This window comes from Mytilus galloprovincialis, chromosome 5 (genome assembly GCF_965363235.1).
Source record: "Mytilus galloprovincialis chromosome 5, xbMytGall1.hap1.1, whole genome shotgun sequence".
Classification (NCBI taxonomy): Eukaryota; Metazoa; Mollusca; class Bivalvia; order Mytilida; family Mytilidae; genus Mytilus; species Mytilus galloprovincialis.
This window is the reverse complement of record NC_134842.1, coordinates 16675738-16699730: the sequence shown is the minus strand read 5'-3', so window position 1 is coordinate 16699730 and position 23993 is coordinate 16675738. Positions and strand designations below refer to the sequence as shown.

General features: G+C 31.5%; 1 protein-coding gene across 6 annotated transcripts in view; it reads right to left on the bottom strand.

The window, feature by feature from the left end:
• The window catches only part of LOC143075277 (cell adhesion molecule DSCAM-like), a 43842-nt gene that overhangs the window by 16250 nt on the left and 3599 nt on the right, over positions 1–23993 (bottom strand). For 5 of the 6 annotated variants that reach the window (XM_076250650.1, XM_076250648.1, XM_076250647.1 and 2 more), the window contains exons 2-16: positions 21848–21949; positions 20939–21039; positions 20557–20686; positions 19583–19701; positions 12457–12527; positions 10613–10921; positions 9545–9826; positions 8967–9239; positions 7790–8074; positions 6933–7226; positions 6528–6808; positions 5852–5955; positions 5130–5168; positions 3179–3220; positions 1762–1797 (exon numbers count right to left, since the gene is read on the bottom strand). In XM_076250650.1, coding sequence (XP_076106765.1) covers positions 1762–1797; positions 3179–3220; positions 5130–5168; positions 5852–5955; positions 6528–6808; positions 6933–7226; positions 7790–8074; positions 8967–9239; positions 9545–9826; positions 10613–10921; positions 12457–12527; positions 19583–19701; positions 20557–20686; positions 20939–21039; positions 21848–21877 — 2396 coding nt within the window. In that variant the 5' untranslated portion in view covers positions 21878–21949. The remainder of the gene's footprint in view (positions 1–1761; positions 1798–3178; positions 3221–5129; positions 5169–5851; positions 5956–6527; positions 6809–6932; positions 7227–7789; positions 8075–8966; positions 9240–9544; positions 9827–10612; positions 10922–12456; positions 12528–19582; positions 19702–20556; positions 20687–20938; positions 21040–21847; positions 21950–23993) is intronic. The other variant, XM_076250651.1, reaches the window with a different exon arrangement.

Sequence of the window (23993 nt, the reverse complement as noted above, 5' to 3'; positions counted from 1 at the left end):
AGTTTAAGTTTTGTAACCCGGATTTGTTTTTTTCTTTCGATTTATGAGTTTTGAACAGCGGTATACTACTGTTGCCTTTATTTTAAACCTCCATAATGTGTGTTTGATGTTCGGTGTACTTTGTCATATAATGGTTAATTTGACTAACTGTGACTTGGATCTAGAGTTGTCGCATTGGCGCTCATACAACATCTTCTTATATCTATTTACCTGTTCATTCATATGGCAATGTATGTGAACTAACAACAATTGATATTGCCTATTGTTTATCGATTTCTAGTTTGCTCTATTCCTTATTTGGTCTCCCTCTTTATATGTTTAATATCATCAAAGTCTGACAAATTTACGGATGTACTTGGGTGAGGTGTAAGATTTGTTTACAGATGTTTGGACTCCTTGGATTTTTTCATTCCAACACAAAGGAAATCATTTGCCCAATAACCCCCATTTATTTTTCTTTTCATATAAGACCTCTTCTTCTCATAAGCGATTATTTGTCAAAATTTTAAGCAGACAATAGATTTATTTTCTTTCAATTTGAAACCCAAGTAATACAAATGCAAATATAAGGTCCGAGTCAGCCTTTTACCGCCATATTTTAAATATCACATACATTTGTACCTCGAAATGAAGTCAAACCTATAAATCTTTTTAGCTTATTTTCTTTTTACTTATGGTATCAATTTAAAATTCAAGTTTTTTTTTAATTCACCTTATAAAATCAAGAATGGAAATGGGCAATGTGTCAAAGAGACAACAACCCAACACATCCTCAAGCATACCTTTGAGTATCATAGTTAGAAAGTAAAACCATAAACTGAATACATAGTGAAACAATTTCTAATTCTAAATTACAATTAAGTAAACGCTAGGAGTAGGTCCGGTACCGTAAGGACCGATTTTGGGCTCAAATTTCAGGTTCATCTAACGAAAGATTTTGAACACTTTTTAAACACTTAAGTATCTATTTCAATTGATTCAATTAGTTTATGTAAAAGATTTTAACTGATTAAGTCATTAAAAAAACGCTCCGATTCAAGCTTAAATATGAAAAATCAATCAAATATGCAAAAAAACGTCACTTTTCAGATGGTTTTTGTCAAAAATGAAAGTGGCCGCATCCGTGTTCATCCCCAACCTTTGTATATGTAATGTATTATCATCAAATACAACTTATATTTCAATGTTTTGAATGAACACGAATGCGGCCACATTTATTTCAGACGGAAACCGTCTAAGATTTAACTAAAATGCTAAAATTGTGAAGATTTCAGTAATTTAGCACGACTTAATGATGTTAGTACCCGATATATGTGCATTGTATAGTCAAAAACAGCCCATATTTGTGTAGCAGGAGCATTCTTCTTTCCAATAAATAGCTAAAAGATTGCGTTTTTACAACTTTGTAAAACTGCTAAATTTTGGGGCAAAAAGGGGTCTTATCGAACCTACTCCTTTATGTTTATAATATATATACACAGAAATATCCCATTAGAATTAGTTGAACTGTGTCGTATTCCCGATTGTGAAGTAATGCAAATTCTAGACAATTGTCCTATTCTCGATTGTGACACTTTGCTTGAATGTGCACCTGCATGGCGGGTGATGCATGCCCAGTAGGTAGAGAAGCTTAACCTGTCGACGCACCATATAGCGCTTCATTTGAGTTATCCAAGTGTTCCCAAATTAAGGCTATTAATGTGAGACCAACTGAATGCTTTCTTTAGAATATATATCTTTTTTTGTAACTTAATTACTTACGTTCCGTTACCCAATATAACACTTTGCGTCCCGATCCTAGTAATGAATAATTCATAATAAGTCATATTGCATTATAAAAAGGAATAATTTACAAAGTTATGACGGAATTGTCTAACTTCAATTAGCCAGGAAACCCATTGCAATTTTGTAGTCCTAACCTTAAACAAACAGCAAAATAAACATAAGACCATTTCATAATTCATTAGGTAGATTTGTAGTTTATGTAAACAGATTGTTCGCGCAGATCAGTTGTGGGCCTTTTTGCATACACCATTGATCAAACGAATTAAAATTGTGTTGCTGAATTGATTTCATGGATGGTTGATACTGCTGGCCCCTATATCATATTTACATTGTGTACCAAATGCTTCAGTTCTAACGAATAATATAATAAACATGCGTAAAGCAATCATAACGTCGGTGTTCTATATGTTTGTTAATTTACTTTTCACTTTTATTCGACTGCAAGGCGAAAATGTTTTTCATTGACTGTTGATATAGAAATATTACGTTTAGCATGTTGAGAAACTGGTTTAAGCGCACTTTCAATATTTTTGTTATACCATTTTGAATGCTGTAAAACGTTTAAAAATAATTTTGATTCTACATTAGAATCCTATAGAAAACAAGAAGACGATATGGTGAGGTGTGACTATGGCATATAAATAAAATGTAGATAGGTCTATTTGTTTGATAACAATAAATCTTTGAATAAACAATCATCAAATCTCTATATGTAGACATATATACACGTATGAGATATCAGAAGAGTTTTAACAGGAATATAATCGTTCAAAATTGATTTATATGGTTTATTTTTTGTTCAACAAAAGTACAAGATAACAGATTATTGAATTTCATCAAAAAATAGTGGCAAGAATCAACCTCGGAATAGCGGATTCAGTGATTTTGTTCTATATTTCTTTTGATGAAATGATCAACTTATTTATAAGAAGTAAGTAGACAGTCAAAAAGCTGCAGATCGTTCTTTTAATGAAGTAGTTCAACTTGTCGTATGATGAAATTTCTTTATATCTTTTGTTTAACTTATTTTATATTTTGATGGCGTTGTCAGTTGTTTCCGACTTGGTATAATAATTTGATATTTGATCTTGTAATATGGATTTGCAACACTTTATATTGTATGCTGATAATTTGAATTCTATTCATACATGTGTAAAAAAGGAACGATCAAGTTATCACATATTAGTTCGATATCAAACATGAGTGTTAGAAAGTTAAATTTGTAGAACTAAATAACGGACTTAGAAAAAGCCTTTTCAAACAAAAATGGTGGGTTGATTCACATTGATTTTGATATCTCTAAAACAAATACCTATTCGTAACAGAATTGTAATGAACAGTGGCATATAGACATTAAAATGGACTTAAGTTATTTTTAAATTAAATTACTTACGTTAAATTATCCATCATTTCCTGTTGTTGATCTCTTATTTTCCTAAAAGTAAGGATATTGCATGTAATTATTTAACGTTGTGATTTGATCGTCAATAATGAGTCTTTCATATTGAAACTAAGTTCTAACTATTTTAATTCTGGTATATATGATGAGTCTATTTATATGCCACTGTTGATGGAGGTTCTAGACGGGTTCATCAGCCCAGTAGTCAGTACTTCTGTGTGTTGTCACAAATGATCATTGATATTGTCAAAATTGTACATCATCTGTTTACAACACTTTGAATTTTAAAAATACTAAGGATTTTTGACCTAAGTCATAGATAACCTTAGCTTTATCAGGAAAAACCTTCCAGTAAAGTTCTCGATGGTCTATTACTAGGTTCTTTATTTTGCCTTTTTATAATGTTTTGATTTGTGCATCATTGTCTTTTGTAGGCCGGACGCGCGTCTGTCGTGCACATTTAGAATTCTGTTATCTATGATTTTTATAACATGAAATATTGCTTTATTCTTGTATAAGATAAAAAAAAAAAAAAAAGCTTTAAAAGTAACTGTTTAACTGACCTAGTTCCATCTAATAAAGATTTAGTATTGATAAACATATATTATTTCAGTTTAGTGAAATGGTTGGAACCTGTTTAACCGTGTAAATCTGCTGCATGCGTATTCACCTGACCTACGTACATAGCCTGATGTTTAGTGGTTGTCGTTTGTTGGTGTGGTTCATAAGTGGTTCTCGTTTTTCGTTCTTTTTTCATAAAAATTAGACAGTTGGTTTTCGTGTTTGAATTATTTTACAGTAGTCATTTATGGGGTTCTTTATATCTTAGCATTCGGTGTGAGCCAAGATTCCGTATTCCCAATATACCAACTGTACCTGCATATGGGATATACATGTCCCAACTTATTCGGTATTCAAGAGCATGCAGCAACTACTCAGACTTTGTTAAACGTCACCGGTGTTTGAGTAGAAAGTTTATGAATCAGGGGTATGATTAAGAACGTCCCGTTCTTTTTGTAAAAAAGTTCATAGGAAGGTAGCAAGACCATGATGATACGTTTCCGTATCAACTTCACAAACCATATACGATTGTCTTGTAGTATAGATTCTGGATACTATGACTATGACTTTTACTGTTTAGTCGATTCTGGTGTAATCAATTTGATTTGGCTATGTACTTATACATCTCGTTATTGTGTAATTGTACGTTTACGTTTCTTTTCTCTTATATGACATGGCTCTATACTTATACACCCCGTCATTATGTTATTGTTTTAGTATATTATTTGTGTTCTTGTCTTTCATTTTTGATAAAATGCTTTGTATATATGACTTTTTGTCTTATTTTTTATACATAAGACTACGTACTCTGTACTTGCATATCCCCTCTTTGTATTTGTGACATGGTAAATGTTTGTTTACATAATTTTTTTTTTATTGTGATTAAGTAAATAACACAATGTTGATTGCTGTATTCATATTGTTGACATATTTACCTATTATGTCTGTCTGTTTTATTTCAACATCGTTGTCGATATAATGGAATTTTATGCGAGGTAAAATGTTTAGCTAGATATATAGCCAGGTTTAATCCAAATAAGAAAATACCTGTACCAAGTCAGGAATATGACGGAATAACGTTGAACTCCAAATGCAGATGCGAAAATAGAAATGCGTCTTCTGCCATTTATGCATCACACGTCGTGACAATTCATAATCAAATATTAGGACACGATCAAAAATGAAATAATAGGAGAATTAACAGATTAGACGAGTATTCTTGTATTCAAAGACATGAAAACGTTTGAGAGCAAACACACTTACATATGTGCATAGCAAGCAATGTATGATTGTAACCATAAAACTTGAGAAAAAAACAATTTCAGTCGATGTTCATTAAAGATATTTTTTAAAGAAACGTGCTTAAAAAGACTTAACAACTAACCTGTGCATCTCATCTTTAATATTCTGTTTTCTTTTTAACCTACAAAAGATTGTTACATTAGTATTACTATCCTATAGGCGAAATTCTTTGCACACAATAATTTGAATCAAATTACATTTTTCTTTGCTGAAAAAAGTCGGAGAAAAAGAATTATACTCAATATAATAGTCTATAACAAAATCTATAAATAAAGCTTGTACAGTTAACAGTTTATGATAACGCTTTGACAGTTAACAGTTCTTATCATTAGTAATTGCAATAAGTAAAGAAAAAAGTAATGTACAAGTATTTAACAAGATAATGTTCCGTCAACATCTGAAAAATGTGATAAGATTGATATATTAAAACCATTTCTTTATGTAGATGCTAGACGTAAAATTTAGATGTATATTTCCCTATAACATTTGTTGCGATTAATATTACCATGTTAATTGTGCATGTGTTAAGACTAGTATTAATCTGTTAAATGTTCAATGAGTGATATCCCCCGGTTACATAAGTTAAGATAAACATCAACCTGATAAATTTATTAAGATTTATTTTAACCTATCAATATTTTTTAGATATATATTGCCCAGATAGATTTATATTATTTTATAGAATACTTCAAATGTGATACATCCTCGTTACATGTGTTTAGTTAACCCTTGGAAGCAGTACCCTACGATGTATAGAGCTATATGCATATACTTTGAAACAATGCCAGTCTAACATAAACTTACCATCTTATATAGACGACTAGGGTAATAACAATTGCTTCCACAATACAAATGATGACAGTCGTTATAATCCAAGCATTTACATTTGTTCGATTATCACTATTTGCCTAAAAATAAAAAAATAGCAGAAATTGAAAATAAGGGTCTAGGTTACAAATAACAATATATATTTTATTCAAAAATAATTCAAAACAAAATCAAAGGATGCTCTATGTTAAATATATGACTTATTGTTGAATATTAAATTCATGAAATCATGGAACATATATACGTTGTTTTCGAAGAATTGCTTGTTTCATTTCAATACAACGAATGTGATGAACGGGTTAATTCTTTGTGTTCAGTACTTTTGGTTTGAATATCAAATATACTTTAACTGCTGTTCAAATTAATGATTCTAATATTTCGTTTGTGTCATAAATAAACATTGTTTACACTTTTTTGGGCCCTTTATATCTTGCTGTTATATGCGAGGCAAGGCTACGTGTTGAAAACCGTACTTTGACCTATAATACTTTACTTTTACAAATTGTGACCTGAATGGAGAGTTGTCTCATTGGCACTCAAACCATATCTTAGCATATTTATAAAGTAGCTGTATTTTGGTTCAATTTGAATTAATATCATCTCTTTAACTTCGGATTTCATTATTTGCAGCTATATGAACTTTTAAAATTACCTGTAGTGTTAAACTGGTTGAAGAAGGGTGAATATTATATAAAGTTGTAGCACTTGTTTGCACGAAATAAGTTGGTTCAATGTGTTTTACACTAGCTGTTGGTACTGGTATTTTGCTAATTGATTGTAAGATTTTTGTGGAAGTCAATGTCCTTTTTGGAGATTCATATGAACTTAGGTATGTTGTTTTCGAAGACTCAAATGTTTCAGTTGAATATAACGGATATGATGAGAATATGTGTGCTCCACTGGTATGTAATGATGATGTTTCCTTTGTAACATCTGAAAAAGACAATAAAATAAATTATGACGAGGGACATTATACATTTATAATCTCACTTAAATATTAGTATGTTGATTGATTATATTCTAGAGTTGTTAACCGATAAATGAATCTTCTACTTACTTTCAAACAGACTTAGATGTACAAGCTTACTCAACCCATCGCCTGCTTTATTTGTAGCTTTACAACTATAGTTTCCCCCGTCGTCTACCTCAAGGAAATTTAAAGTCAGGGTTTGATGAAAAACAGATCCTCCGATTGTATGTGACGTATCAGTATCGTGTATATTTAAGATTACACTGTTCTTAAACCATGTGACATTTATTTCTTCAGTCAAAGAATTTATATTACAAATCAAAGTTATATTTGTTCCCATGACAGCAGGTTTGATCTCCGATATACTAACAACTGGTGGAACTTTTAATAACAAATACAAAACATATTATTAAGCTTTAAAGCTTATTCGGACACGAGTCTTTATGTACTATATAATTTACTTGCTATGTACCTATGTAGAAAGAAATATAATCAAGATTCTTACATACCCAAGTAATTTAATAACGCATTATTTCCATTTTTAGAGATATTTTTATTGTAGCTTTGATACAGATATAACAAATTAATATAAATGAATAGCTTGACTATTTAGTACTTAAGCAAAACTACCAGTGAAAACATGTAGTCAATTTTTTTGTCATTAACCATTACGCAACAATGTTTGCATTGTGTATTCGACTTGGTTTAGATTCCTTGAATATTAAACTTTAATGACAATTCTAGTCAATTAAGATGTGAATTGAGTGCAAACGCATGAGCGGGGTTTGGATTCACAACCACAGTGTTAAATTGACTATTGATTACAGTAGTAGAACTACTTAGACTACTTGGCCATCGAGTCCCCTCTCCCCCTAGTGCATCAAGCAAACAATTGTTATTATAATATTAATAATAATATTTTACTAAAAAAGAAAACAACGTACCCAAATTTACTGTTAGGAAGACAGGTTGACTCCTCCCTATGTCTATAATATTTGTTGCCTGACATGTATAATTTCCTTCATCTGCAAGTCGTAGGTGGTAAATAAGAAGGGAGGGAGATGACACAGTTCCTCCACCATACTTCCTATTTCTGGTGATATTTATTATAACACCATCCTTTAACCAGGTAATATTTGTTGCTTTAGACGAAGACGGAACATAACATGATATAGTAATGTTAGTTCCAGCTTTTGCAGGTGCAATATCCGATATATTAGCGATTGGAACTGATAATAGAAATGAAAAATGATTTTCAACTAGTTGTTCTCAGTACACACTTGACACTCTTTAAGTAAATATTTTCAGAAAGTGAATTCATCATTACTTTCTTGTTTTTTCACATCAAAGAAAAAAACAAACAAAAAGGTGAATAAAAGTAAATATCGTGCCATACAGTACATCGTATGATCGTATGAAGAACAAATTGAAAACATAGTTCTGCAGAAATCTAGTATCGAAAATAAATCTGATCTTACTAACACATAATTGCCGATATATTTTTTAAATCAATTTGCTACTTATTCATGTCAACAATTATCAAGCTAAGTGGTTGATATTCGCGTGCTAGTAGGGATTTTTCCCGATAAATTATATATGATATAAACCTAACATTATTTCTAAAATAGCAGGAACACACTTTCAATCAACAAGATAAATACATTGTTTTTACTACCGAATTATTTCCCGCAAAAGAGAAGTTTATAAATATCAGATCATTTCCAGGAATTAAACGTTTAGTGTGATTTTATATATATATGTAATACGTTACAGTATAAACGAGCACACCAACTACCAGATTCATATGTAAATCAATTTATTTAGAACATATATGATAGACAGCAACGAATGATGTCCACTTAATAACAGGCTCTTCATTTGAAAAGTCAAAACAATGATTTTGTCGGGTTTAAACATGTCTACAAGTGCTCAAATCTCCGTTTACTTTGGACAATAGTGTAACAGTTCAACATAATAACCTCTTATTTGGCATGAACGCAGAAGGCCAATATCGTATGTTCTACTGATAGACCACTATATTAGAAAATATAATGTTTCGTTACTATTGCAAGGGTGGCATACAACGAAATAATTATTATAAATATTATAATGATGACTTACATGTAATAACGCTCAAGGATACAGGTTGACTTGTCACTATTCCTATAGGGCTTGATGCTTGACATGTATAGTGTCCTTCATCTTCCAGTTGCACATGGTATATCTCATATGAAAAAGTTCCGGCATCATATTTCTCATTTCCTTTTATTTGTATTATTTTGTCATTTTTCAGCCACGTGATTTTTGTCTCTTTAATTGACAAATGAACATAACAGGATACGGTTATGTTATTCCCCAGTATAACAGACTCACTCGAAATGTTTGCGATAGGATCTATTAATAGAAAGGATAGATATTATGAAACATACATTTAAGTCAACACTATATGCTTTGTTGGCATTACGTATGAACTGTTTTTTTTATCTTCAAACTTTCTAATATTTACATAAAGGTTATTATGTAAAATATTATAAATTAAAACTTGGTTATGTTCGTTTTAATGACAAATACTAAGATATTTTCTTGAACATCTCAGATAATATAGTCGAATGATAATATTGAATGGCGAATGTTATTAAACATTTGCAATACTTATAATGATACCAATTAAACGAAATATATTGATTTCAATAATTTACCTAAAACAATAGCCAAAAACACAGTTTGATTCCCTGTTCCTATCGGATTTGTTGCCAGACATGTATAATTCCCTTCTTCCACCTGTTGTACGTTGGAGATCTCCAGAGAAGGAGACGATATGGTTCCTCCACCATATTTTGTACTATTTGTAATTTGTATGACACGACCATTCTTTATCCAGGAGATACCTGTTACTTTAGATGATGTAGGCACTTCACACCATATTGTTGTGTTAGTTCCAGCTTTAGCCGCAATAATTTTCGAAACGTTTACAATAGGATCTGTAAAATCACAATCAGGATTTACAAAAATTGGGAAATCGCAAAAGGTCATTGAGAGCATCAGGATATGTCCTGCTATATATGCGTGCATACTTTTTGTACGGATATTATCTAACTAAAGTACATTTTGTTCCCAATAAGGAAACGGATGGAATCTTTCATATATTGAAAACTGCGTGTTCTGTCAAATATTTGAATATTTGTGTTATGTTCTTACTGCCCTTATATATAATTAATTGCTGTAATTAGGATTTGAGGTTTTTTTAAGAGTGAATCATTATACGTACAATTTAAAAGCTGTGGTATAAACGCCTTAAGAAAAATATCAGCCAGAGATGAAGATGTAATCAAAATTACAGTACTTCAATGCAGGTCAATCTCGATTCGTATTTGACTTATGTTTACCTAGCTTTCTATCTCGTTATTTTAAATGTAATCATATTGTAATGTAAGCTCCACAACACAAAGCAATATTCAGCAAAACAAATGACATACATCCTCTTTAAGTTAATATGTTACACTCGGTTGTTGTTTGTATTCCGGATTTAATTTCTCTCAATCGATGTATGACTTTTATAAAGCGGTATACTTCTTTTGCCTTTATTTTGCCAATTCTGGAACCGATCAGTTTTTAAAATCAGGTATATTTGCATGAAGTCAAGTTGTCTGTACAATATTTTATGACATGTAAAAAAGTATTTTCTCAGCACGATTGAATGAATAAAGAAGTAGTATTCGTAACTGGTATAGCATACTTGCATGGTACATATATGAATAAAGTCTTACTTTCAAATACACTCAAATGCATTGGATAACTTTTCCCTGTCTGTATAAAATTTGTTGCCTTGCACGTATAATTCATTTCGTCTTCGTGCCTAACAGATGTTATTGTTAAGTTAGACAGCTGCTGTGACTTGCTGGTTGTTACCTTGTACTTATCATTGTTGTTTATTGCTATCAAAAACGTTTCATTTTGCACGAACCACATTATTTTTGTGTCATCAGTCAAGGCAGTTATATGACAAGTGAGAGTTACATTATCATCCATTACGACAGGCTCTTTAACAGAAATTTTAACAACTGGAGGGGAATTATCTACATAATAAGAAATATAAATGTAAGCAAAGTGATTCAGAAGAGCGTTTTAAGTGTTTAAATCAAGAATCAAAAGGATCAAATACAAATACATAAAACAATATTTGTCCCTGAACCATATATTTGTAAAACTACACAAGGTATACAATGACGATAATATTAGATGACTTGGTCATATTTAACTAAAAAGGTATGTTTAAACATAGTACCTTCTTTGCCAGAAAGTACAGGATCATTAAAATTATATATTATACATTGTTAGCAATGAATTATATTAAATTCCCATTGAAATAAAAACCGATACTTTCATATGTCAAATAAACGTGTTTATTTCACTCTTCTGACGTCATACAACACTAGCCGTTGTCAAGACGTCGGATCAAAACAAACTGTGAATGCGTAGTACATAATATAGTTCCTTACAATATCTACTTTAATTTCATAAAAAACGCAATGTGCCAATGTATATAAAGAATAACTAATCAAAGAATTTAAATATAGAAAAATATTCAACTCGCGACGGAACAACACTGATAATTTTAAAACTCATTCGCTACGCGCATTCATCAACTTAATGTGTTATTTAGTCACTCGTTGAATATTTTTCTCTATTTGAATTCTTCGATTAGTTATTCTATAATTAACTTTAAAATATATGATGCACATGATAGTAAACATGTTGTATATACACATGTACCATCTTACTTGCAGATACACCAAAGAGACGAAAGATACCAAAGGGCCATTCAAACGAAAATAGCAACGCTATGGCAAATCATGTGGTTTGCACTTAAACCCTGTTTTTCTCCTTATCAATGGAGGTTTTACAATCAAAGGTAGAGATGACTTTTCAACAACGCCTGCCCAAACAACGGATAGAAAAATCAACCAGTTCTATTGTACATGTTTTGGTTCTAAATTGTCACTTCTTATTTGGCCTTTGCCACCAAGTTAGGAATATGGCAGTTGATAACAAATAATTCGTTTTATGTGTGTTGGTGTTTTATTTTGTTGCACTCAGGTGATTTACTCTTATAGTTGATGTGTTTCCTTCTGTTTTGGTTTGTAACCCTGTTTTGTTTTCACTCAATCAATTTTTGGCTTTTGAAAACACAGACATCTTGAATCTTGGTTAGCAGTTGATGTTATGGCATTATTATTTCATGTTCTCGTCATTAATGTCATTAGCAAATATTTTCGGAATTTTAGTTCTCAATGATCTTTAACTTCGTACTATATTTGACATTTTTTTTTAAACTTTTTTTGATTCGTGTGTCACTGATGAGTCGTGTGTAGACGAAATGTGCATTTGGTGCAAATACAAAATTTCAATCCTGTGATATATGATAAGTTTATTTGTATAGTTAGTATCTTCTAGAAAATATCGCTGATCAAATCTGTATCTTAAAAAGTGGTCAGTGTTTCTATTTGCAGTCAACCGTCATAATATATTAGATAAAACTTGATGATCTTATAATACGTTTATTTTCTATAATTAAATAATGAAATGCTCCTTAAGATTATTTAAAACTTACAGCATGGTTCACAAACAACTCCAGTACAGTTTTTATTTTCACATACTGATTTCAATTCAAATGCAATTGCTCTGTAGAGAAAAAATAGTTGATAATTTCATTTATGTATACAACAATTATTATTTAAAGATAACGATATAAATACTATGTTTTGGTGGGAATGCACATAAAATGTACAATTTTTCTTACTGTAATTTCTTTAAAATACATAGTAACGGATTTTAAGTAATTATTTTAAAAGTAACACAATGTTTTTACACCTGGCTTATTATAGAGTGCGCAAATATTTACAAAATGAAAAATGTTATGCTTAACATTTATACATCTCCAAATTCTGAAATCTCTCTATATTGACCGTGTTACGGCCAGAAATCGCCTTTAAATTGTAGCCAACAAAAGACACAAATCAATAGTAAAATTTAACAATATTTAATATACAAAAGTTTACAAAAGGTATTACACAAATATTACTGTTAACTTAACTGTCAAAATATGAGTCCAATCTGTTATCTTTATCTGTATTCGGAAATCTTTCGGAATCCAATTTGAATATTACGTTCACTACTAATGTCACAATCCAGTATGATGTTGTTTGTAGAATAAAAGTGTCAATCCAAATGCTGTGAATACTAATGTCTATCAATGTCTATGTCCAAGTTTAATTATGAGAGTTTAACTTTAGTGTCTGTATATATAGTGTTGTCATGGAAAATTCTAGAACACTCTATAATGGAACATTGTGGAAAATCCTGGAAAGTTACAACGGAAGTTTCTGGAATAACGTAGAAGTTTAAATTACGCATCTTTTATAAGGATCATTCTAGAAAGTTCCAATCATTCCTAAACTGCACAGTTATAAGATTATTTGGTAAACAACTATCAGGCCATACAACACAAATTAGGCCAACATAAATAAACATAATAATTACAATATCATAACACCTCCCCCCTTAAAAGAAGTTTTAGTGTAACAAAAACTTATCATGAATAATATGAACAAAAATACATAATATATACAAAGTGATTTAATAAGCTCTAGATAAAGCATCAGCTATTACATTATCTTTACCCTTAATATGTTTTACAATTACATCATATTCCTGTAACAATAAACTCCACCTAGTCAACCTCTGATTCTTGTTTCTCATTTTATGTATGAAGGTGAGAGGATTATGATCAGTACAAACAAGAATAGGATATACAGTGGGATTCAAATATACATCAAAATGTTGAAGTGCTGACAACATTGCAAAACACTCTTTTCCATAGTTGAATAATTTTTCTGATGTTTATCTAATTTCTTAGAAAAATATGATATAGGTTTCTCAACATTATCATCTGTCTCTTGATATAAAACATCTCCAATTCCTACATCGCTTGCATCAACGGCAAGTTTAAATTGTTTTTCAAAGTCTGGAGTAATCAGAACTGGACTATTAATTAAAAGTGATTTGCTATTTTCAAAAGCGTTTTGACAATTTTCACTCCAGATAAATTTAGAATCTTTTCGTAAAAGATGAGTCAGTGGTTGAACCACAGTAGCAAAATTTGAACAAAATTTTCTGTAAAATCCAATCATGCCTAAATATCTCATAAGTTGTTTTCTATTTGTAGGAGGAGGAAATTTGGAAATAGCTTCCACTTTAGCCACAATAGGTTTCACTTGACCTTGGCCAACTGTATGCCCTAAATAATCAACAGTGGCCTGACAAAATTCACTTTTACCAAGATTAACCGTCAAATTTGATTGTGACAATCTATCAAAAGTATCATACAAATGTGTTAAATGCTGTTCCCAGCTATCACTACATACAATTAGATCATCAATATAAGCATAACAACAGTTTAAATCTTTTATAACATTATTGATCATTCTTTGAAATGTAGCTGGTGCACTTTTCATGCCAAACGGCATTACAGTATATTGAAATAAGCCATCTGGTGTAACAAAAGCTGATATTTCACGAGCTCTCTGTGTCAATGGAACTTGCCAATAACCTTTCAACAAATCAAATTTGCTCACAAATTTTGCTTGACCAATGTTGTCAATACAATCGTCTATCCTTGGAATCGGATAGGAATCAGATTTTGAGACTGAATTTACTTTTCTGAAATCAGTCACGAAACGAAAGGTTTTATCTGGTTTTGGCACAAGGAGACAAGGAGAGCTCCATTCACTGTTACTCGGCTCAATAATATCATTGTCAAGCATATATTTAATTTCTTTTCTCATAACTTCAAGTTTGAGTGGATTGAGCCTGTAAGGATGTTGCTTAATTGGAGAAGCATCTCCTACATCAACATCATGACAAACAGCAGTGGTTTTGTTTGGCACATCTGGAAAAAGATTTTTAAAAGAAAATACCAAAGTTTTTATTTCTTCTCTACGATCAAAAGACAGATGTGCAAGTTTTGAATCTAAATTTGACAAAATTTCTGAATTTTTCAATCTAACTGTCTCTTCCATAGTTTTACAACTAAAAGTTGGTTCAATTACATCTGGTTTGTCATGATTGTTCTCAAATTTAACCATGCCTAAAGTGGCAACTGGTTTACTATCACATAGTACATTAGTACGCTCAAAATATGGTTTTAACATATTAATATGACACACTCTATTTTGTTTGCGCCGACCTGGAGTTTTTACAATATAATTCAAATCATTAATTTTACTCTCTATTGTATAAGGACCACAATATTTAGCCTGTAAAGGATGTCCAGGGACAGGCAGAAATACAAGTACCTTATCACCAGGCTCAAAAACTCTGTCCCTGGCATCTTTATCATACCATATTTTCATCTTAATCTGTACATTTTTTAAGTTTTTCTGAGCAATTTGACAAGCAGTATACAATTTTTCTTTAAATCTAGATACATAGTCTAAAAGATTCAAGTCAGTATGTTCAGTAAGCTACTTTTCCTTAATCAATTTTAACGGTCCCCTTACAGTATGGCCAAATACCAACTCAAAGGGACTAAATCCAAGGGATTCTTGAACAGCCTCTCGGACTGCAAAAAGTAGAAAGTGAACTCCATCATCCCAGTCTCTGTCAAATTGAAGACAAAAAGTTCTAATCATGTTCTTCAATGTTTGATGAAAACGTTCTAAGGCACCTTGAGATTCTGGATGGTACGCACTTGATCTATACTGAGCAATCCCTAACTGGTACACGACTTGCTGAAATAATCCTGACATGAAATTTGATCCCTGGTCGGACTGTATAGACTTAGGAAGTCCTACTAATGTGAAAAATTTGATCAAAGCTTTGACGATAGTAGGTGTCTTGATATTTCTTAGCGGAATAGCTTCAGGAAAGCGGGTAGATGTACACATGATTGTCAATAAATATGCATTTCCAGTCTTGGTCTTTGGTAAAGGTCCAACACAGTCAATTAGAACTCTGCTGAAAGGTTCGTCAAAGGCTGGAATAGGCAGAAGTGGTGCTGGTGGTATTTTCTGGTTAGGTTTACCAACAACCTGGCATATATGACATGATTTGCAGTATTCTGCAACATCATTTCTAAGTTTAGGCCAGTAAAAATGCTGCAAGATTTTAAGGCAAGTCTTTCTTATACCTAAGTGTCCAGCCAAGGGGGTGTCATGGGCAAGACCAATAATTTCTTGCCTATATACTTTAGGCACCACCACTTGATATACCACTCTCCATTCCTCTTCTGGGGTAGCATCAGGAGGCCTCCACTTCCTCATTAAAATGCCGCCCTGATGGAAATAGCATTCGGCCACTTTGTCCGCTTCCTCCTGTGGTTGAGCCCGCTGGTTGAGCTGAAGAACCTCAGGGTCTTTATGTTGTTCTTCGAATAAATTCTTTCGGTCTAATGAATGGCAGTTTACATTTGGCCATGGCATAATAACATTCTTGGTAACACTAGGTGGTCTTATTATGGCCTTTTCTGAGCTACCAGGACCTTCAATGTCAGCTAGGAAAGTGTCAGAAAGGTCCATGTAATCAAACTGGTCTTCTTGCAAATTCTCATCTTGTTGTTTTCTAGCCATCGCCCTAGTAACAACACAAGCTGGATACAATTCAGCATCATCTTCAGGTGATTTAACATCCACCACTGGTTCACTGGTAACAATTGGTTCAGCAACCACTTTGTTCCTAGCTAGATCATTTCCTAGCAATAACGTAACACCCTCAACAGGGAGATTAGGACGAACACCCACAATAACTGGTCCAGTTATCAAATCTGACTTCAGATAAATACGATGGAGAGGAACATCTATACAACCCAACTCTACACCTTGTAACAAAACGGAGGCACCAACAGAAGTCTTCTCGGACAAAGGCAACACACCTTCTAACAATAAAGACTGAGAAGCTCCAGTGTCCCGTAAAATCTTAATAGGCTGAAGAGTGGTATCATCAACAATAGAAATAAACCCATCAGACATAAAGGGTTTATATTCCTCCATGTAATCACAAAAACTGGACTTAAAAGCCTGACTCGCAGGACATTCCAACGTACTGGTAATATAAGGTGTCGTACAAGCACTGGACTTCGGCTTATTATCTCGTTCATTCTTCTTCTGGAGTCTAAAACAATCAGCCATCAGGTGACCATTTTTCTTACAATAAGCACAAATCAGTGACTTCTTCTCAAAGGTATCAAATTTTGGACTAGACATATTATAACTGGACTGACTCTTATTCTGTGCAACAGGCTTACTATCAGTACGCTCAGTGCTTTGATTTTTGTAATTTCCACTTGAAGTATTAAAATTTTGACCCTTGAAACTTCTTTTATGTGAAAGGGTATAATTATCTGAAATTACAGCTGCATCATGTATTGTCCCAACAGTTTTGTCGTCTAAATGTGTTTTTAAGTCTAAATGAACACATTGTTTGAACTCTTGTAATAACATCAATTGTCTTAGGTTATCAAAATTGTTATCTGTTTTCTTTGAAGTAAGCCATTTATCAAATAGATCTTCTTTTTCCCGAGCAAATTCCACATAGGTTTGTGAATCAAACTTTTTATAAGATCTAAATTTCTGTCTATATGCTTCTGGTACTAGCTCATAAGCTTTCAAAACTTCCTGTTTCACAGTGTCATAATCGGAACTTTTTTCTGATGGAAGTGCGGAGTATATTTCAGCGGCCTTGCCCTCAAAAACACTTTGTAGCATTGTAGTCCAATATGGCTTTGGCCAATTCAAATTATGAGCAATTTTCTCAAACTGTGGAAAATATTTATCGACTGTTTTTTCGCAAAATCTGGGAACCAAACGTATATTTTTTGCTGCATCAAAATATTCTGATTTCTGCTGGACTTTAGTGTTGCTTTCTTCTTTGACCATTTCAATTTTCAGTTTCTCCATCTCTAGTCTTTCCCTCATTTCAAGTTCTGCCTGTTTTAACTTAAATTCATCTTCTTTTTCTTTTATTTTCTCCATTTCCAACCTTTCCTTCATTTCCAGTTCTTTTAATTTAAGTTCATGTTCTAATGCAAGCTGTTTTAATTTGATAGCGTCAACAGTTTCGACCTTAAGTTCAAGAGCCTCTTCACCTAAAATTTCTGCATCAACTAATTTGTCTATTGGCAAATTTTTTATGATTTGTTTTCTCATAGATACTCTAAAATCTAATTTCAGATGTTTAGCAAGCAACACTAATTCCTCTTTCTTTAAATTATCAAAACTCTCCAGGTCTGGCGTTTTCAAAAATTTACCGGCATCAAATGCCATTTTGTAGAATTTTGTTGGCTAGTTATAATAAAAATATTGAACAAATTTCTATGAAGATATTAACGTTCTCCCGGACGAGCCCCCAATTTCTGTTACGGCCAGAAATCGCCTTTAAATTGTAGCCAACAAAAGACACAAATCAATAGTAAAATTTAACAATATTTAATATACAAAAGTTTACAAAAGGTATTACACAAATATTACTGTTAACTTAACTGTCAAAATATGAGTCCAATCTGTTATCTTTATCTGTATTCGGAAATCTTTCGGAATCCAATTTGAATATTACGTTCACTACTAATGTCACAATCCAGTATGATGTTGTTTGTAGAATAAAAGTGTCAATCCAAATGCTGTGAATACTAATGTCTATCAATGTCTATGTCCAAGTTTAATTATGAGAGTTTAACTTTAGTGTCTGTATATATAGTGTTGTCATGGAAAATTCTAGAACACTCTATAATGGAACATTGTGGAAAATCCTGGAAAGTTACAACGGAAGTTTCTGGAATAACGTAGAAGTTTAAATTACGCATCTTTTATAAGGATCATTCTAGAAAGTTCCAATCATTCCTAAACTGCACAGTTATAAGATTATTTGGTAAACAACTATCAGGCCATACAACACAAATTAGGCCAACATAAATAAACATAATAATTACAATATCATAACAACCGCTTATCGGTCTCTCGTATCAGCGTTGCCATTGTTATAATATTTGCTTTTATAATACCTCACGTAAAAATGCTACATTTTGATTGGCTAATACGAGGGTGTTAATTTTCTCTATCATATGGCTGAGCGGGTGACAATTTTTTATGAATGTCACCCTCTCGTCCAGACCAATCAAAAATAGATAATTTAAAGGACAATGAATTGAATTTTCAATAAATACAATGCTTAATTTCTACGTTTTGGCTCAGATTTTATTATTTGACTGTCAAAAAAAAAAAAAAAAAAAACACCTTGCCTCACTTTTGTTGTTTTTTCTTATACCCGTAAAGTTGATAGTAATGTGACGTCCATAGGAAATACTTTTAAAATAAAATTATTCTGTTAAAGACAATAACGATAGGACATTCAGTATAATAAATTAAATAACACATAGCTGAGAGGGTGATAGAGCAGATTAGTATCCCTCGAAAAAGATTTGTCAACGTTGGCTTCGCCGCGGTTGACAATGCTTTCTCGGGGTAACGATCTGCTCTATCACCCTCTCAGTTATGTGTTATTTATATAATATTTATACAACTTGTGTTTTCTGTTTGCTTGTCATATATATATAGTTGTCTTAATAGTCAAATGCAACAAATAATAGGAATGTTAATGCTATTATACAAGTAATTTGAAATACTTTGAATTAAAAACAAATGCTCCATAGTGTATTATATTGCGCGCCTAAATATTTTCTATCATACCCGTTGTTGAAATGGACAGATACTGTATTTCCAGATTCATTCCTTTTATTGGTGTTTTCACAATATTCTACGTCTTTGCCTCCTTGATTAGTTGTTAGTGCAAACCTTGATGGTGCTCTCTTAACAGAACAAAATCAAACACCATATACATATGTAGTAAGGTGAATAAATACCATGATCAATCTGTGTTAGTAAATGCATTTTGTTTACAGGTTTCATAACGAGTGATTATTTGATATCTAGTCGAAATATTTGATTTCAATACAACAATCAACGTTCAGTGTGAAACAATTTTTTTCTTACGCATATTTCGTGAGCACCAAGTCAATAATGCCACTCATGAGAGTTTGTTCCTAAACTTTCTGAAGTCATTAGTGATGCCAGTTATTCAGGATTTTTTATCTGGTTTATCTTAGTCGTATTTGGCGCAATTTTTTGGAATTTTGGATCCTCAATGCTCTTCAACTTTGTACTTGTTTGGTTTTATAAATATTTGGATATGAGCGTCACTGATGAGTCTTATGTAGACGAAACGCGCGTCTGGCGTACTAAATTATAATCCTGGTACCTTTGATAACTATTTAAACAACGACTTATTATTTTCAATACATACATTTAGTTTCATAAATAAAGATATATCTATGTTCTTGTTGGTACAATAGAGTACTCATACCATATAATAACACAGAATAATAATCTTCCAACAATTTTCTGTATCTAACAAACGATATTCAAATAAAAGAATCTATTCAAAGTTTACAAGCGATTTTTTTAAATTTAACAAACGAAATTCTTGTTGGTACTAATTATTAAAAAAGATTTCAAATGATTTAAACAAGTATTTTCATTTTTAAATCGTATGTCAAAAGAAATCAACAAAGAATATATTTACAGTTGAACTTAAAAATTTATTTTTTCTATACTACTTTTTGATATTGCAATATTTTGTATATTTCAGGCTAATATAAACTCACATGTTCTTTATTCATTTGATATGCGTAAAATGTAGTATTACCACTCCTCGCCGATGTAATGTTTATCTTTATTTCATTGTCGTTAGAGGACTCTAAACATTTCTTCATTTTATTCCCATTACCACAAAAGCTACAATTATATAAAATACAAGAAGTTGTTAAAAAGCTCCTTCTAAATTAAACGGGTTTTTGGTGCAAGGCTATCCATGGTTCGCCTTATATGTACACAAGTTTCTCATAAGTGTGGTGGTACCATTAAAAAAATCCACTTACAAGTTATGGTACAAACAATCTGCAACTTGCAACTTCCTTGCGAAATACTTATAATTATGTTACTTTTTAAGTTGCAACTTAATTCTACCTAATCATTTAACATACTTACTTATCATATGAATAACATAATGTTATGTATTTTGGTTCTGGATTTATGGTAGGAAATCTTTTTAATTCAATATGGTATGCGCTAACTGCTGCTAATTTCAACTGAAACATATGTATTCATTTGCATGAGTAATGCAATTATATAGCAGGACGTCAAATTGGAAACAACTTAAATGGTAGCAGGTTTCTGAAAATTTACAGTTCATTTTTCAATCCCATTTTTCATATTAATAATACCCCATACACAAACACATCATCGATTAATTATATTCTATATTTCTTTTTATTCTTTTTGTTGACAAATATCGTTCGATAGGATTTTCAATACAAAAAATCACTCATAAAATGTGGCTATACTTGAAAACTAGGACGAATTACATGTCTCTTAACCACGTGCACGCAGTATAAAAAACATATATAAATGTCTAGTAAATTCTAGGGTTCTGGTTTTTCTTTAGTGTATTTGTTGGCATGAACATGGTCAACAAAATATTGCTTGCTCGGAATTGATATTATTCACAAAATAATTAAAATCAAAATCAGTTTTATGATTTGTGTGTATAAAGGCTAGTTGTAGTAACATTGTCGTCAATTTAAACGCATAGGACGTTTGATGTTGATCATTCGACACCGTTCTTATTTATATTTTGGGAAAGTGAAAACTGGTTGTTTTAATATCATGAAAACAAATGTGTTAGTGTTTCACGATTTATACGTTGACCTTGATTGTGTTTTTATATCATAGTAGTTTCACTGTATATATGCATATATTTTTTTCAGAAGAACCACATTATCAAACAGTTATTTAGTAGATCCACTATTAAGTTTTTCTATTGAACTAAATTGACGACAGAAACGATACTTTCTTTTTAGTTTTCAAGATATGCAAGTATACTTAATCATATATTACCATCATTAAAATGTATATTAACAACATCATTTTAGTTGATCTTCAGCTTGAGACAATACATTATACCATTGTGCTAATCTGACTTGTTTAAAACACCAATACCTAAATAAATAAGTTATTTAATATGCCATGCTAAACTTAATGAAAGAAATCTTTGCCTGTTATAAATAATTTTTTGTCACAATGTAATAGTAGAAACGCAAATTAACACGTTTTATAAAGAATAAAGATTAGTCAAAAAATGTGCGTGAACTGCGTTGTACTAGACGAGTAATATTTTTTTTTGACAGGTGTCAACAGTCGTTTTTTTCACACAATAATTTTAAACATTTGTTAATGTCAAAATTTGTCTTACTGTTGTTATAAGAATCGAAATGTATTGTCAACAAAAAGGTGCTGCTGGATTAGTGTTTCATAGAAAAGAAAATAGTACGATTGAAAAAAAAGAGACATACCAGACATTTTATTATGGCGGAACATGTCTTAAAATTTGAAAAAGTTCTGGTAAAGGAAATGAAACCGCTACCCAGGCGACAAGATTATAAGTTCCTGTTCCAAAAAATATTTCCTCATAAAAGATTTCCCTTATTTTATAACTTGTCATGTGTTTCAAAAGTGAAAACCTTTATAAAAATTTGATGAATAGTTCATTAAACGTGAAGGCGTGTTACTGGTGACAACAATGTGGTGATGGTGACTGCGGAAGACGAAAACGTTCAACAAACTGAAATATTTTCCTTGAATTTGTTTGATTATTTTCCTATCAACTTTATATATTTTAGTTATAAAACAATAATGTTTCTATTTAGAATCCGTTGAACCCACCCGATTGTTTTTATAAAAAGATTATTTTTCAAATTTTTTGGACCTCACTGCTCTTTAACTTTGTACTTGTTCTGGCTTTCTAACTATGTTGCTCTGAGTGTCCCGAATGAGCCTTATGAAGAAGAAACGCGCGTCTGGTGAATCAAATTATAAGCCTGCTAACTTTAATAAATATATAGCAGATAATATGGAGGAGAAGTTGAAATGTTAACAACAAATGTTCATCGTTCCCATTTTATGACGCTTCTAACAAAAAAGGAGATCTGGTACGATTATCAATAAAAAAACATACATAAAATATATGGATGATCTCAGGAGTAATAGAAGTGTAAGAAAATCTTGCTCCATTAATTCTCGTTGGCATTTTTTTATTCTTTGTTTAGGGGCCAGTTAAAGGACGCCTCCGGGTGCGGGAATTTCTCGCTACATTGAGGACCTGTTAGTGACCTTCTGTTGTTGTTTTTTTCTATGCTTGGGTTGTTGTCTCTTTGGCACATTCCCTATTTCCATTTTCAATTTTATTATATTGTAGGAAAGAAGATCATATTTGTTTTAGACAAAACCATCACAGCAGGTACACAAGACATGCTTGTGCGAAAACCATTATATCTATAATTTGAGTGTTATAACGCATCACTTTTTTATGGTTTTATTTCAAGTATTTACTAAGAAAGATCATTCCTTGTTTATATAAAAGTACCAAGGAAACAGAGATATTTGAATTTTGCAGAAAATTTCGTTCATATTCAAAAGTACCTTAGTACATTTAGTACCTGGTAAACAAATATTTTTGAGATAACGATGAAATTGATAATAACTATATTTGGGTAGACAGGGTGTCATTTAACCGTTGGGTTGTGCAATTATAGCAGAAAATGATAAGCATAAATATCTTTTGAAAATAAACATTGAAATAAGAGAATGTGGTAAGAGTGGTAATGAGGAAAATCTTTATCAAAATCATAATGTATAAAAAGTAAACAATCATAGGTAAAAGAGAAATCATTTCGTTTGTCAGATAGATATAAGAAAAAGTGCAAATGAGACAACTCTCCATCCAAGTCACAATTTATAAAAGGAAACTATTATAGGTCAGAGTACGGTCTTCAACACATAACTATGGCTTTATTTAAAATGAATTTTCCCTTTCAAAATATGTTTTGTTTGTTTTTTTTTTTTTTTTTTTTCATCCAATTTATATATTGGAAGATAACTAGGATAATCTAACTTTTATAATTGAATGTACAGTAAAGGCTCCTACATTTGTTTGAAGCAAGACAGCCAATCGCATGACCAAATTTTAATCTTTATTTTTTGAAAA